The following is a 17,706-nucleotide window of genomic DNA, read 5'->3' on the forward strand; positions in this document are numbered from 1 at the left end:
TAGCCCCCATCCGGTTCTATATGAGATGTGTCCGATTGGTGTATGAACAACTTTTTTGTTTATTGATGGATTTAGCTCAAATTTTGCATACATCCTACATACATACTCACAATTATTGTGTATAAAAATTACGGAAATTCATTCACTAGTCTGGGAGTTATAATGTCATAAAGTTGAAAAACCATGAAGAAGTGTATAAAGAAGCCCCGCACGACGGTACTCATTTATTTTTTTCAAACTGTCAATATTTCGATAATTGAAGTTCTTCCGATGAGTTATGATGGAAATGAAAAAAAAAAAAACCAGTACAGAAAATCGTCAAATTTCGGCATTTATTCTTAAAAAAATATGCATTCCAAATTATTTTATTGATTGCCACATGATGAAGCATTACTTCATTTATCTTTAAAAAAAGTTAGACTTTGGAAAACCCTGAAAAAAAATTTTCGACTTATGGCCAGGAATTTGGCCCATTTACGCCTGTGTGCGCTGTAAGGGAGTGGAAAACCAGATGATAGTCACACGAATAGTCGTGACAGTGGACTTCTGTGGCTAAGTATAGTTATTCTAATATTTAATACGTCATGCTAAATTTGGTAATTTTATCCTCCACTTCCCCTCGTTCAAGAATTTCCTATATTTAAGGCATTATTGTTTGCCATACTCTATGGATGATTTTGCCGTCCTTTATGGATGGTCCCAAGGTATTGTTCCTTCTAATATTAATGCAGAAGGTCCTTCTGAAAATCCTCAAGTAGTCGCATAAACTTTCTTCTAATATTTCTACTGGAGTTTGTTTTTTCCAAGAACTCTTTCCGGAAAAGATATTTTATTTCGATAAAAGATATTTCTTCGGAATTGTTTTGGCAGTACTTCTGGAATTCAACCAATATTTTTTCTCGTATTGCACTGAACTTTCTTCAGACTTTTTTTCAGTTTTTTTTTCTCTAGTGTTACTCCAGAATTTTTTCTTATTTTTTTCCAAATGTCCTTTCTCAGATTCTAAACGAGTTGCTTCTGTAGCCTTTGAAGATTTTTTCGAAAACTCCTTAACCATTCCTCCAGATATTTCTTCTTGAATTCTTCCTGGAGTTTTTTCTCAGATACCTCAAGAGGTTGTTATTCTAAGAGTTTTCTTGGAGATTCTCTCAAAAATACACCTATGACCTTCATGATTTTATCTAAGATTCTATCAGAAAGCCTGGTTGAAACCAGGCTCCTTCTAGAATTGCTCCAGATGTTAATTCTTGTATTCCTCCAGATTCTCCGTACGAGTTTCTCCAGTACGTCATGCCAAATTTTACAATACTTGAACCATCCAAAAATATTATGTAGTTTTCCTTTTGAGCATCTTCTGGGATTTGTTCTTGATTTTTTAGAAGGTATCTCCACAAGCTCTTTTTCAGATTCCTCAAGGAATGCTTCTGTGATCCTTCAAGCAGATCCTTTAACGATGTTATCTGATATATTACTCTGGAGTTCTTCCAGAAGTTCCTTCTGAGGTCACTAAAGGTTTTTTTCCTAAGATTTATTTTGGAAATACTACAAGAATCTTCAGAATTTATTCAAAAATTCTCCCAGAAAGCCCTCCAGAAAGTCGTTCTTTCTGGGTTTGCTCTTCTTGTTCTTTTTGTGATTTTTTTCAGCAACATCTTCTGGGATTCGTCCAGAAATTCAGTCTGGGAGTCCTCGAAGTTTTTCAACTTTTTTCTCTTGCATTTCAACTAGACTTTTAGTAGGATTTTCTTAAAAATTGCTTCTCTCATTCCTCAACGATTTAATTTTCAGATTTCCTCTGACGATCATTTTGAGATAATTTTTCAGAATTCCTTCGCGAATCCGTTTCATTTTTTTCTTCGATTCCTCCAGAAGATCCTTCTGAGGTATCAAGAGGATTTGCTTCTGGGATTTATGCTGAGTTTTTTTTTCGGATTTGTTTTTCTGTGATTCCTTCAGAGTTCCTTCTGGGATCCCCAATGGAGTTTCTTCAGTGATTACTCTTGGAGATCTATTTAATATTCTTCCAGTGGTTCCTATTTGGCGTTGACTCTAATCTTGATTGTAAGTTTTTGTTCCAAGGAAACATTTCTGTAATGCCTCCTAGTAAATCTACTGGAGTTTTTATGTTGTTTCTTCTGGATTTTTAGGCATTCCTTCTGAAATTCCCCCAGAAATTTCATGTGAAATTTCTCAAGAAAATCTCTCTGAGGTTCCCTAAGGATTTATTCCGAATTTCTAATGGATTTTTTTCTCAAGTTTTGTTTTAGGAATTGCTCCAGATTTTTCTTCTGGAAGTTTTTCAAATGGTTCTCGCATTATTTTTCCATAGAGTTCTTTAGGATTTCTCCTGAATTTTCTTGCATGAATCATCGAGTAGATGTTCTTTCTGTTGATCATTCTAATATTCCAAAAGGAAACTATTAAATAATTAAATAAATACTAGACACCAAAACTGAAAGAATTTCAGAAGATTTACCAGAAGAAATTTCAAATCAAACTTGATTGATCCCAGAAGGAGTTCCTTGAAGAATCTGAGAAGGAACTTCTTGAGGAAACCCTAAATAAATGTTTGAATTGATCTCATAATATCAGAAATATTATCCTAAAATATTCTAGAAAGAAGTCCCAAAAAAAAAGTTTTGGGAAAACCGCAGAAAGAACTCTTTGGGGAGCATCTGTAGGACCTTCGTGAACAATCCAAAAAGCAAATCTTGCAGAAATAACAGAAGCCATTCCGAAAAAAAAAATCCAAAAAGTACAATTGAAATCTTCTATGATGTGCCTCCAAAACTGCTTCTAGGATCCATCAAGAAGTTACTTCCGAGACTCCAGGAAAAAATCTCAGAAGAAGGGAGGACCCTTTGAGCAATACGAGAATAAACACTCGGAAAAATCTCCGATCGACGTTTGTTTTTGGTTAATTTGCTATTTGTTATTTAATAGCTGTCAACTATTTTTGAAGTCAAAGGACAATTGTTTAAAGATTGGTTTTGAAGTTAAGAAATGTTTATTTGAATAACTAGGGTAGTGGAGGTATTTTGGACCGGGCAGGTATTTTGGCCCACCTAGAAAGTTTTATGATATTTATCACATAATCTCTACTAAATCTTGGTAAATTTTTATTGGAACACAAAAAGTATTCAACTATGTGATGACCTATGTGAAACGCACGGAAAAGCACCAAAAACAAAGAAGATGACAAATTTGTAGTCGGCTTCGAAGAGGTATTAAATTTTACAAATAAATATTTATTTCATGTAAATGTAGTTAGGGCCTTGTAAGAACTCAAAATAAACTGTTCTTAACCTCGGTGGAGCGATAATATTTACTAAAATGGTGATTTGAGGTATGGCCAAAATATGTTCAACATAATCAGATGTGGACATATTTTGGACCACCTGTCAGATCCATCTCTCCAGTTCCCTCTAAAGGGAGAAAATATTCATGCCAATGTAATGTACTCTAAAAACAGATAAATAGAATAAGTTGGGAGTCCCCAACTTGGGACCTCCCATGATCTGGGCTGTTATATGTTTATTTTACAATGAGATTGTTGTGGGTTCGATTTGTTCTAACAACTTTTCGCCAAGTTAAAAATTTCGATTCGATTTGTGTCCTGACAGCTTTTCGACAAGATGAAATTTTCAGGTGTTTAGTCATCCAGTTGTCCTTCTCGGCAATCAGTAGATGACTGAGACAATGTGTTATCTAATGTATGTTTGACAATTTACGTATCATTCAAATTACTTTATTTTTGATGGCCTTTCCACTCATTACAATATGTGTAGAACGCCTTTATATTTAGCAAAATCACTAGACTTTATCACTTCCATGAAGCGTTACGAAATTTATGCATGGTGACTGACGTCATGTAAAAAAATACACGTTTTGCGTAACATTTTTTATGAAACATCATACAACAATGCGTAAAAACTGGCAATTGCAGCAAAATTTTATCTTTGTTTACCGTTACGTAATTTTTAAGCGTTCCCTGCCTCAAAAAATGAATAGAAAAGATGTAAACTTCACGTAGTTTTAACTATGTTGAAATTTTTGCTGAGGTAACTTTCATTTCATCAATCAATTGAAGTTTAATTTGGTGGGCCAAAATATGTGCACTTGGTGGTCCAAAATAAAATCAGGTGGTCCAAAATAGAAGCCCGCGATCCTTCAGGAGTTTTGATATTTCTTGTATTTACTACAACAATTTTGAGTTCTGTTTTGCCTTTTCCGACAGAAAACATGTTGATCTACGTAATGCCTACTAAAGTTATCCATATTTTGAAGTGAGAACTTTCTTTTTTCGCTGAATTGTTCATCCACTTCCTAAAGGGGTCCAAAATACCTCCCTTACCCTAGTACAGTACACTTCACCCATACCTCAATGTAAGTAGTGAGTCGGGACTGTAGGTTGTTTTCCTAAAATGAATTCAGTTCATTGCCTAAATGGATTTTATGGTTGCAAAGAAGTTTGACAAGGGCGAGTAGCTGTGCATTGCACAGGAGAGGGGGTCAAGGCTTTCATTTGTAAACGAGGAGGGGCCACAGGAAAACCAAGGGAGTTTAAAGGGGTGGTCGTCAGCGACGTTTCCTGTCATTTTAGGAGGTTCAGAGGGTTTTTAAAGGGGTTTTCAGTGGCGTTTCAAGAAGTTTCAAGGTATTTCAGGAGGTTACGGCGGCGCGACGTTTTGAGAGGATTTAAAAGCTCTCAGGTGAACTTTACGATACTTTCATTTAGGTTTCATCGACGTTTTGAAGCGATTCAATGCGTTTCAGGGCATTTAAGGGACTGTCCATAAACCACGTGGTCATGTGGGGGGGGGGGGAGGGATTCGGCCAATGACCATTTTGTATGGACAAATAAAAAAATTTGTATGGACTAATGACCACGCGGGGGGGGAGGGTGGTTTGAAAAGTCCCAAAAAAATGACCACGTGGTTTATGGACAGCCCCTTAAGGGGTATTTAGGGGGCTTCGAAAGTACCGTGTCAAATTGATCAGCGGGGTGAAATTGATCATTCGGGTATTACATTGTAATTCCATTCTAGGAACTCCTAAGCGTCGTAATGATCTTAAACTTTTTACGTCATTTGGTTCGTAGATGTCTAGAGATTAGTGTAGACTTTTAATATTTTAGAAAAAAGCTAGTTTTGCCTTATTTTTATTTAAATTTGCAATGTATTTCTCATTTAGCTGAAATCATTGCTGTTAAACAATCGATTGCCAATAGGACTTCCCATAAATTCTCTGTTTTAACATTTTTGTGGAGCCTTGGTTGGAAAGTTATGTAGCTAATCAGAAAATAAAATAGTAAAAAAAAGTTCATTTTATGATGAAATAGTCATTTATTGAGATAGAAATCACGTATTTCAAATGAAATTGCCTAAATTTAGGCGTTTAAAGGGAAATTTAAAAATTTAAATTTGCATTTGAAGTATTAAATTCACTAGTTGTAAGATTTTAAACGAGTTATTCGGCTTTAGAAGAGCAAAATTAAGCGGTGAAGCTAATTTTCCTTTCCAACCGATGCTTAATTGGAACTGATCAATTTCGCCCCAAAGTGGCATTTCCAATTGTTGGATCTCGCTCCAACGTCGTCGGCCGGCGTCATCACAGGCAGCTTCGAACCGACCCAAGCTGCGAAGCGTGTGAGGAACATCCCATTCATCCAGTCAACCACGCTGTCTATTGTATGATAGCGTCGTCAGCCTAATCGCACGTTGGGCTCCCTGCAGCATGCAGCGCAGCGCGAGGCTACATTCATTCTATTATTTTGTATCTGTTTTGTGTGATATTCCGTACTAGCAGTCGCCTATAAAAGGCGACTGCACAACCCTGTATGTATAGTGTGTTTCGTCATATCACCACTGAGTAGGAGCACTGCCTCTCAGTGGTGGGAATAAATCGTTATCAGTAGTCTAGTAGTACTTCTTCTCCGCCGCCCGGGGCAATTAAATCAATCACAACGTGGGGCAAGACATCCTGGCCGAAACATTGTTTTTTTTTTTTTACTTTCTCCACGTTTTATTTGCACCACAGAGAGGCAGTGCTCCTGCTCTGTGGTGTTATATTGCTTACAACTAACCTGACATGAAATCAGCTGCCGCTTTTATAGGCGGCAGTGATAGTACGGACAATATAAATACAATTGAAATGAATGTGAATAGCAGCGGTGCGCTGCTCTGCTGCGTATAGGGAGCCCGACGCACGATCAGGCTGCTGCGGAGTCAATGCGGTGGCTCTTCAATGGGCTGCTTCTGCACACGCTCTGCATGCTAGAAACAGCAAACGACGACGCCGGCGACAGTGCGAGATCAAACATACTCCCGCCCGAAAACGACTGTTTTCCAATTTGCTTCTGCGCCGAGCGGGCTGCGGCGGTCGTCGATCGATCGGGCACTGTAGGTAGAAACACACATGCTAAACTAATTTGAAAACGTGCGTTTTCGGGCGGGAGTATGTTGGTGCCACACATGAAAGGCGTCATTCAGGCACCCTCAGCCGTAGCAGCGGCGCTGTGGCACATTCAATTAAGGTAGTTTTGCGTTCCCTTTATTTCACTGCTAGCAGCAAGCAGCCCAGCGACTATTGTCACAGTCTCACTGGGCTGCGTGGTGCTAGCCCGTCAGCGCATCGCACATTGTCGCGATATGCATTCTATTGATTCCGTACTATAGCTGCCGCCTATAAAAGCGGCAGCTGAATTCATGTATCGTTAGTTGTAAGTCAAAGTACCACCACAGAGCAGGAGCACTGCCTCTCTGTGGTGCAAATAAATCGTAGTTGAAGTAGAACGTCTTCGTCTTGCCTCCGGGGGAATCAAGACACAACGTAGGGGCCTAGTCAACCACTGGACGAAACACCAATATTATAATTTTTGGAGTTATTTAACTTAAAGTTTGAATTTGTTGAACAAAATTTTGTTACATGGTTCCATGGAAATCCACTAGGTACTGGTTTTACAGAAATTCTTTTTGCAATATTTGAATTGTCACTGATGTTATCCGCAAAAGTTGTTTTAAAGTGATCAATTTGACCCCGGATTACGGTACTCATGGTTTCAGAGGCGTTCCAATGCGTTTCAATACGTGTCAAGGTATTTCAAGAAGTTTCAAGAGGTTTCAGAGGGATTTTACGGGGCTTAAGAGGCTCTCAGGTTTCACATAGATTTCGTAGGGGTTTCAGAGGTGTTTTACAAGGTTTCAAAGAGGTTGTAGGAGGCTTTAGAAGCTCTCAGGTCAGTTTCAAGAACATTTCATGAGAGATTTCAGAGGTGTTTCAAAGCTTTTCAAGAAATTTCGGTACGTTTCAGGGCGTTACGGGTTTTGAGGGACTTTTGATTCTCTCTAGTGAATTTCACGGAGGTTTCTGGGGATTTTCAGAGGCGTTTCTTAGTGTTTCAATGCGTTGCAGGGCATTTGAGAAGGTTTCAGAAACGTTTCAAAGCATTTGAAGGCGTTTCAAGGCGTTTTAAGAGTTCCAATGCGTTTCAATGGGAAGATATGAGCCTTAGTTTCTCTCCTAGTGAAAATTTCCTCAATACGTCAACGGGCAGCACTTCTATCCTACTTAAGGTGGAACTGGATGCATTTCCTATTTTTTTTTTGGGTCTCTGACGTTTAATTCAATAACGGAGAAATGTTTACAAAATCGGTTCGATATATATTCAGAGGAAGGTGGAAAATGTTTTTCATTTTTCCAGAAACTATTTTTTTTTTCTTCAAATTTTGTTTACTATTGATAAAGAGTCATGGGTTCAAAACCATCCAAATCCAACTAGTATTTTTTGAGTTTATCTCTCAATTTGTCAATTACACATACACTCCCTTCGATATCTGATTTTTTAGCCTTAGTTCCTCCCAAGTTAAAATTTCCTCAATACGCCAACGTACAGCATCTATATCGTACTTAATACGAACTTCCGTATCAAAATCACTAGCGATCAAACCGTTTCAAGCGGCAATATCGTGCAGAGAAATTGCTCGCACAACAATAAACCCAATGGAGAGTAGAAAATGAGCTCAACCTGAAACAAAAGCCTACATATATCGCACTGCTTTATGCTCGGTTTAATTTGTGTTCTGCTCTTCTCCTTCCACAGTGGCAGTCGGTATGACAACGATGGAACCAGCACTGCTAACGACTTGCATGCCAGTTGGAAATTACACCGGGTACGCGGCACCCACGTCAACGGTGCTGAACGCAACCACGGACACCTTGGCCGGTCTGGAAGCGGCCGGATATGCGGCGTACTCGACCGCGCTCAGCGTAACCATCGCCATCGGGTGCAGCTTGCTGATACTGAATGTGCTGATCTTTGCCGGGGTCTATTACCAGCGGGACAAAACCCGGCTGGAGGTGAAGAGCTTGCAGAAGCAGTACCAACAGCGCGGCGGTATGCACCAGCAGGGTCCGTTCGATCCGATTAAGCACGCCCACTATCACCTGGGTCACTCGCAGTCAGCCAACGTGATAGTGGACGTGGAAAACCACGACACCGGTGCTCTGATACTGGCCAGCGACGTCAAATCGCCCCATATCTGCTCCAACTCGATGCAGATCAACGTGATGAAGAGTGGATCGCCGGGCAACGACGGCCGAGGAGGCGGCGGGGGAGGTGGGGACGGCGGCAGTTGTAACGTTCCGACCGGCCAAACCGCCAATAATGCAAAAATCCCTCTGGCCAATAACACCTCGTACAAACCTCGGACCGAGCACATTACGATACCAATCAAAAATTCAACCTTCACCGGAGGCGCCGGGATGATGACGCTGCCCAAACCGGGCACGGTGCACATCCCGATGAGCTACAATCGAAACGAGTGCATGACACTGCCACGGAATGCCAGTGGTGGCATTAGCACGTCCAGCACCAACACAGGTGAGTTTCGAATTTGGACGCGGTCGAGGGACCTTTAAATCGAATTATCCCATGCCCCCCACCCCGATTACTTTCGATATCCTTCCTACCTGAACCAATTTAATCCTATTGTTGTAGCGGTGTCCATTGCTATTGAATGCTCCCGTTTATACCCTTGAGATAAGTCTTGTTGTCAGTGAATGATTGTTTTGTGCTTTGTATAATATGAGAGAGTATAGCCAATAATTTAAAATGTAGGAGATGATCCAAATTTCCAAAACTACCGAAACTTCAATTTACTTAATGGATCGGAAGAACTTTTTTTATGAAACACAACTCTTCGCTTGCAATCTTGGCATAACTGCTGCGTGGTTGCCACACATAATTCGGCAGCACTGATATTTGCATCTGTCAGACTGCGTTAACGCACTCCACGAATCCCTACGGAGATTCCTACGGAGATTCATCCATGAATCTCTCCCAGGGATTCCTCCAGGAATCTCTCCCAGGGATTCTCTCCCAGGAATCTCTCCCAGGGATTCCTCCTGGAATCTCTCCCAGGGATTCCTCCTGGAATCTCTCCCAGGGATTCCTCCTGGAATCTCTCCCAGGGATTCCTCCTGGAATCTCTCCCAGGGATTCCTCCTGGAATCTCTCCCAGGGATTCCTCCTGGAATCTCTCCCAGGGATTCCTCCTGGAATCTCTCCCAGGGATTCCTCCTGGAATCTCTCCCAGGGATTCCTCCTGGAATCTCTCCCAGGGATTCCTCCTGGAATCTCTCCCAGGGATTCCTCCTGGAATCTCTCCCAGGGATTCCTCCTGGAATCTCTCCCAGGGATTCCTCCTGGAATCTCTCCCAGGGATTCCTCCTGGAATCTCTCCCAGGGATTCCTCCAGGAATCTCTCCCAGGGATTCCTCCTGGAATCTCTCCCAGGGATTCCTCCAGGAATCTCTCCCAAGGATTCCTCCAGGAATCTCTCCCAGGGATTCGTCCGGGAATCTCTCCCAGGGATTCCTCCAGGAATCTCTCCCAGGTATTCCTCCAGGAATCTCTCCCAGGGATTCCTCCAGGAATCTCTCCCAGGGATTCCTCCAGGAATCTCTCCCAGGGATTCCTCCAGGAATCTCTCCCAGGGATTCCTCCAGGAATCTCTCCCAGGGATTCCTCCAGGAATCTCTCCCAGGGATTCCTCCAGGAATCTCTCCCAGGGATTCCTCCAGGAATCTCTCCCAGGGATTCCTCCAGGAATCTCTCCCAGGGATTCCTCCAGGAATCTCTCCCAGGGATTCCTCCAGGAATCTCTCCCAGGGATTCCTCCAGGAATCTCTCCCAGGGATTCCTCCAGGAATCTCTCCCAGGGATTCCTCCAGGAATCTCTCCCAGGGATTCCTCCAGGAATCTCTCCCAGGGATTCCTCCAGGAATCTCTCCCAGGGATTCCTCCAGGAATCTCTCCCAAGGATTCCTCCAGGAATCTCTCCCAGGGATTCGTCCGGGAATCTCTCCCAGGGATTCCTCCAGGAATCTCTCCCAGGTATTCCTCCAGGAATCTCTCCCAGGGATTCCTCCAGGAATCTCTCCCAGGGATTCCTCCAGGAATCTCTCCCAGGGATTCCTCCAGGAATCTCTCCCAGGGATTCCTCCAGGAATCTCTCCCAGGGATTCCTCCAGGAATCTCTCCCAGGGATTCCTCCAGGAATCTCTCCCAGGGATTCCTCCAGGAATCTCTCCCAGGGATTCCTCCAGGAATCTCTCCCAGGGATTCCTCCAGGAATCTCTCCCAGGGATTCCTCCAGGAATCTCTCCCAGGGATTCCTCCAGGAATCTCTCCCAGGGATTCCTCCAGGAATCTCTCCCAGGGATTCCTCCAGGAATCTCTCCCAGGGATTCCTCCAGGAATCTCTCCCAGGGATTCCTCCAGGAATCTCTCCCAGGGATTCCTCCAGGAATCTCTCCCAGGGATTCCTCCAGGAATCTTTCCCAGGGATTCCTCCAGGAATCTCTCCCAGGGATTCCTCCAGGAATCTCTCCCAGGGATTCCTCCAGGAATCTCTCCCAGGGATTCCTCCAGGAATCTCTCCCAGGGATTCCTCCAGGAATCTCTCCCAGGGATTCCTCCAGGAATCTCTCCCAGGGATTCCTCCAGGAATCTCTCCCAGGGATTCCTCCAGGAATCTCTCCCAGGGATTCCTCCAGGAATCTCTCCCAGGGATTCCTCCAGGAATCTCTCCCAGGGATTCCTCCAGGAATCTCTCCCAGGGATTCCTCCAGGAATCTCTCCCAGGGATTCCTCCAGGAATCTCTCCCAGGGATTCCTCCAGGAATCTCTCCCAGGGATTCCTCCAGGAATCTCTCCCAGGGATTCCTCCAGGAATCTCTCCCAAGGATTCCTCCAGGAATCTCTCCCAGGGATTCGTCCGGGAATCTCTCCCAGGGATTCCTCCAGGAATCTCTCCCAGGTATTCCTCCAGGAATCTCTCCCAGGGATTCCTCCAGGAATCTCTCCCAGGGATTCCTCCAGGAATCTCTCCCAGGGATTCCTCCAGGAATCTCTCCCAGGGATTCCTCCAGGAATCTCTCCCAGGGATTCCTCCAGGAATCTCTCCCAGGGATTCCTCCAGGAATCTCTCCCAGGGATTCCTCCAGGAATCTCTCCCAGGGATTCCTCCAGGAATCTCTCCCAGGGATTCCTCCAGGAATCTCTCCCAGGGATTCCTCCAGGAATCTCTCCCAGGGATTCCTCCAGGAATCTCTCCCAGGGATTCCTCCAGGAATCTCTCCCAGGGATTCCTCCAGGAATCTCTCCCAGGGATTCCTCCAGGAATCTCTCCCAGGGATTCCTCCAGGAATCTTTCCCAGGGATTCCTCCAGGAATCTCTCCCAGGGATTCCTCCAGGAATCTCTCCCAGGGATTCCTCCAGGAATCTCTCCCAGGGATTCCTCCAGGAATCTCTCCCAGGGATTCCTCCAGGAATCTCTCCCAGGGATTCCTCCAGGAATCTCTCCCAGGGATTCCTCCAGGAATCTCTCCCAGGGATTCCTCCAGGAATCTCTCCCAGGGATTCCTCCAGGAATCTCTCCCAGGGATTCCTCCAGGAATCTCTCCCAGGGATTCCTCCAGGAATCTCTCCCAGGGATTCCTCCAGGAATCTCTCCCAGGGATTCCTCCAGGAATCTCTCCCAGGGATTCCTCCAGGAATCTCTCCCAGGGATTCCTCCAGGAATCTCTCCCAGGGATTCCTCCAGGAATCTCTCCCAAGGATTCCTCCAGGAATCTCTCCCAGGGATTCGTCCGGGAATCTCTCCCAGGGATTCCTCCAGGAATCTCTCCCAGGTATTCCTCCAGGAATCTCTCCCAGGGATTCCTCCAGGAATCTCTCCCAGGGATTCCTCCAGGAATCTCTCCCAGGGATTCCTCCAGGAATCTCTCCCAGGGATTCCTCCAGGAATCTCTCCCAGGGATTCCTCCAGGAATCTCTCCCAGGGATTCCTCCAGGAATCTCTCCCAGGGATTCCTCCAGGAATCTCTCCCAGGGATTCCTCCAGGAATCTCTCCCAGGGATTCCTCCAGGAATCTCTCCCAGGGATTCCTCCAGGAATCTCTCCCAGGGATTCCTCCAGGAATCTCTCCCAGGGATTCCTCCAGGAATCTCTCCCAGGGATTCCTCCAGGAATCTCTCCCAGGGATTCCTCCAGGAATCTCTCCCAGGGATTCCTCCAGGAATCTCTCCCAGGGGTTCCTCCAGGAATCTCTCCCAGGGATTCCTCCAGGAATCTCTCCGAGGGATTCCTCCAGGAGTGCTTCCAGAAATTCCTCCAGGAATGATTCCGGGGGTTTCTCTAGGAAATATTCGTTGGATTCCTCCAAGGCTACCCAAATCTTTATCAATCTTCTGGCTCTTGTTTTCAAGTTGCTCTTGGAAGCCCGAAACTAGTGCTGGTTGTTACCTTCCTCGAAACAGTACCCATAAAATTGCCATAAACATTGTTGTTTGCTTTCTTTTACCAAACTCACAGCGAGGTACTTCCAGGGAAAACAGCAAACAATTAATGGAACCAAGTAGAGAACTTCCGGTAATTGATCTACTAACCATTCTCAGTTGTTGCTATTGCTAGTACACAAGCCGAACCGCTCTGCAGCCAGCCCGAAGCCGGATAACAACCGGGTAAGCAAGCGAAAGCAAACCAGCAAACAAGTCAGCAATAAAAATAAATAAATCGTTTTGACCCCATATCCTACGGTCACCGGCCGCGGTCAGCCTGGTCGGTCCCTTGGAATAAATCAAATTTATTCCAGTCAATAGGTTGGTGATGAGGTTAAGGCTGATGATGATGGCGATGGTGGTGGGTGATGAATCCTTGATGGTCCGCCTTAGTGTGTGTGTGTGTGTGTGTGTGTGTGTGTGTGTGTGTGTGTGTGTGTGTGTGTGTGTGTGTGTGTGTGTGTGTGTGTGTATGTGGGCACTTCATGACCTCGAAAATTCCACTGACTGACCAGTACTTTGAGTGCAATAAGTTGAATTGAGAATTTCTGGGATCTCGCCATTTGTCTGGGGTAGAAATGGGATGAAACGATCTACACTAATTTTTAACTGTGATTGAACATCAGAAAACTCTACCGTCAACCCCCGTTGGTTTGAACGACACCTCAAGCAACCCAACGTGGTTTATTTTTTAATTTAAACTTTTGGTTAACTTACGGGCGTTGGAAAATACACTACAGGTAACCTTATTTGCTGTTATGTTTTGGTTCTGCGTTCCATTTCAATCCGTTCCATGAACAGAATGACGTTTGAACCATTTTTAGTTTGAACGATGTGCAGATTAGCAGGGGTCAAATTAAAAAGTGTTCAGATTAGACGCGGTCAAACCAACGGGGGTAGACGGTACTACTACTTGCATCCCAGCAATTATTATTGCTGTACAAGAGATGGATAATCCGCTCTTAAGCTTGATTTTGAATTTTTTTGCTGAATAAGCTCTTATTCAGCTATCATTGTTAGCTGGAATGCTTCAGAATGCACCCTAAGCAGCTTTCATGCTGCTTAATATGCTGATAATGAGCCTAGCGGGAACTTCTGTGCAAAGTTCCAATAAAGTTCAGTGTGACCCTCTTAAGCAGCCTGGTAGTTCCGCTCGGATCTTTATAAGAACTTTGTGAGACTTTAAAGTGTATTTTGTACTGGGAAACGGATGTTTCGGTGATTGGAGTAGCCAATGTGCATTTCTCCCCGCTCTTCCTTACTAGTGCACACACACCGACAGCGGGACCTTCCATGAACCTGGCATGAGGTAAATTTGGAGTTCAGAAATTGCTGAACTGATTCGGTTTGCTATTTTTGCTCTCCACTGGCTGCTGCCTGGGTGGAAATCACCAACCGGAGTGTTTCCAACGAAGAAGCATTATGTTGGTTTCCATTGGACCATTTATTCTACCTCCCTACCTACCTACCTATCAACAGTAGCAAGTAAGAATGAAAGCAAATGTTTCCGCTTGCCCGTTGAAGCTGTAAATATGTTTTTGTTTCCAGAAACGACTCTGAGCGGAAGCACACAGCTTTCGGTTCGAGCGGGGGCGGCGGTGGCAAATGAATGGCATTATTAATGAATTGAACGAGCGTTTCTCTCGCCTGTTGCAGGTTTCTTTGCTCGGAAAATTCGGGGTTTTGTGCCATTTGTTTCGTTCGGGTGATACACCCACACCCACTTGAAGGGTTTTTTTTTTTTTTGATTTTTTTTTTTTTTATTCTTAATCGCTTAACCTAATTTACAGCTCTATTGTCCACTGGGGCACTACGTGAGCAATTTCAATTGACAGCTGCACTTACACTTTGTACAGCGCCTAGATCCTTATTCTACTTTATCGAACTGGTTGCCTTTCTGCTGCTTTCACTTTTTCTACTTTATACCTAGTAGAATGATGAGCACAAGGATGATGATGGATGGCCGTTGTTCCTTTCCAGTCCGATTGGGGGTCCATTATGAGTAGCAGTTCGCCGATGTCCAGGTATCCGGGTCCGTTTGAGCCATTTGGCTCAGAAGAGGGTCAGTGTCAATTGCTCTCGGGGGAAAAGCAACTGACGAAAAATTGCAAGTGCCGGGGCTGGGAATCAAACCCATGACCATCCGCATATGAAGCGAACGTGTGACCAACTACGCCACGGGCCCCGACACTTGAAGGGTTTGAATGCAACAAAGATTGGCGATTCGTTTGTTAAAATTGCCATTCTGGTAGATTGCTGTTAAATGGGAGTATAACTATAATTACCATTTTGTAGGAAACATGGATATTTGGTACGTACATTCTATGTTGAATTTAATCTTCAAGATAAGTAGGTAATTCTGTAAGTGACCTATAGTTGAATGGAATTCACTGCATTGGAATAAAGCATCTGTCAAACGGTATCCATAATTATAAAGCATATGAGTGTTGAATGTTTCCATGTATCGCATGGGGGTGGGCATTTTGCGAAATAAATGAAAATGATTCGAGGAAGCAACAATAATCTGAACATTTAATTAAGTGGATGTTGGATAAGAGCAACCAACATCGCCGGTATTATAGTAAGTTGGCTCAGGAAAAACAATCATATCCAAACACCACCCGAGCAGAGGAGAATATCAAATTCATAACAACAGAATCACATAGCCTGTTTTTATATCATAATTTGTTATTTTTAACTTATCGAAGTCTTACTTTTTTTATAACATGTTTTGTTGGGTAATCTTATTTTGTTATGATCAAGTTATTGAGATTTATCCACTAATTAATATTTTTATAACATACTTTGTTGAAGGCCAAGTTTTATTATTTTTATACTATTGAAAATGTAGATATATGTGATGAACTATAACACAACAATAACAAGTTTTGAAATTCATTGTTATTAAGTTGTTATTGAATCTAACAAAACATGTTATTAAATTGGTCTTCCAGGAACATTTTTTTGCTATGATTTTTGTTATTTTGCCGCTTATGACAGACAAGTTTATAACACAATAAGATATGTTAATAACATAAAAATTACTGATTCCATTATACAGTTATTGGCATAAAATAACATATTTTATTATGGCGTTGATATTTTCTTCTCCTCGGGCAGACATGCTGAAAGTTATTTGTCCTGCAATTCTAGATCGAAATATATTTTTTGCTTATGGAAATTTCCTCAACGAATTTTGTCATTTTGACAGCAAACGCAATCCTCAATCAGGTGTTGCAACCTGTTGTCTAGTAGTAGGTAGTAGTGAATCTCCAGAGAGATTCCTGCTGGAATCTCCGAACAGATTCTTTGAGAAATTCCCAGAAAAATACTATGAGGGATCTCCGTAGAGATTCCTGGAGAAATCTACGGAGAGATATATGAAGAAATCTTCGGAGAGGTTCCTGGAGGAATCTCCAGAGAGATTTCTGAAGGGAGCCCCAGCAGTATTCAGAAGAAATTTTCAGAGTGATTCCTGAAGGAATTCCCGGAGAAATTATTGGTTAAATCTTCGAAGGAATTCGTGGAGCAATGCTGGCGAGATTCCTGGAGCATTCTCCGGAAATATTTGTGTAGGAATCTCCGTAGGGATTCCTGGAGAAATCTTCAGGAAGGAATCTCCGTAGGAATTCCTGGAGGAATCTCCGGAGAGATTCCTGGAGGAATCCTCGAGGAGTCCTCGGAGAGATCCTCGGAGCAATTCTCGAGGAATAAGCGAAGAGATCCTCCGAGCAATCCTTGGAAAGATTCCTGGAGGAATCTCCGGAGGGATTCCTGGAGGAATCTCCGGAGGGATTCCTGGAGGAATCTCCGGAGGGATTCCTGGAGGAATCTCCGGAGGGATTCCTGGAGGAATCTCCGGAGGGATTCCTGGAGGAATCTCCGGAGGGATTCCTGGAGGAATCTCCGGAGGGATTCCTGGAGGAATCTCCGGAGGGATTCCTGGAGGAATCTCCGGAGGGATTCCTGGAGGAATCTCCGGAGGGATTCCTGGAGGAATCTCCGGAGGGATTCCTGGAGGAATCTTCGGAGGGATTCTTAATACAAGTGGTAGTCGAAATACGCGTATCTGTCAAAGGATAAGCAATTAGGGCGGAATTGAAAGGTACGAAACTGATTAAACTCATTCGAAGATTTTTTGATATTAAAAGGCAACCGACCTGACCTGAATTAGAACCCAATCTTCTTCAGTACGTCATGATGAAATTCTGGGAGATGATCACATGAACTTTAAAGGTTCCAGAAAATTTAGTAAAGCATGTTTTCAATACTGATTGCGTTTTGCCTTTCTCGTACACAAAGTGTACTGGAAAGGCTATATGTTCACTCCAAAAATGACTTTTTGATAGATGGCTCGGAGGGTCGAGTCACATATACCAATCGACTCAGCTCGACGAATTGAGGTGATGTCTGTGTGTGTGTATGTATGTATGTGTGTGTGTATGTGTGTGTACAAATAAACTCACATCAGTTTTTGGCAGTAAACCTCAACCGATTTTAATGACCGATGGTTCATTCGACGCGGCATCTGGTCCCATTGTTTCCTATTGAAAATGGTTCGGATCGGTCCAGCCGTTCCGGAGTTATGGCCATTTAGGTGTTCCGGATCGGTACCCCTGGAAGGGGCCAGACATGAAAATGCACCAAACCCATGCATGCGACACATCAAACCACGGCATTTACGATTGTCTGATGAACGGTATGCAGGAAAATAATCTCAGACCATATCTGAACCGATAGTGTTCCGGAACCGGTTCCGGATGTTCTGCCGGAACCAGCCAAGTATAAACGAGTACCAAACCGATGCATGTGAAACATCAAACAGTGGCATTTTCGATAATCTTATGAACGGTAAGCAGGA

The 17,706-nt window shown here is 43.4% G+C and overlaps 1 protein-coding gene across 1 annotated transcript in view; it reads left to right on the top strand.

Moving 5' to 3' along the window:
* The window catches only part of LOC115266726 (neuroligin-2), a 74,346-nt gene that overhangs the window by 37,071 nt on the left and 19,569 nt on the right, over positions 1-17,706 (top strand). Inside the window, exon 6 of the mRNA XM_029873266.2 lies at positions 8,102-8,881. Coding sequence (XP_029729126.2) covers positions 8,102-8,881 — 780 coding nt within the window. The remainder of the gene's footprint in view (positions 1-8,101; positions 8,882-17,706) is intronic.

This window comes from Aedes albopictus, chromosome 3 (genome assembly GCF_035046485.1).
Source record: "Aedes albopictus strain Foshan chromosome 3, AalbF5, whole genome shotgun sequence".
In the NCBI taxonomy this organism is placed as follows: Eukaryota; Metazoa; Arthropoda; class Insecta; order Diptera; family Culicidae; genus Aedes; species Aedes albopictus.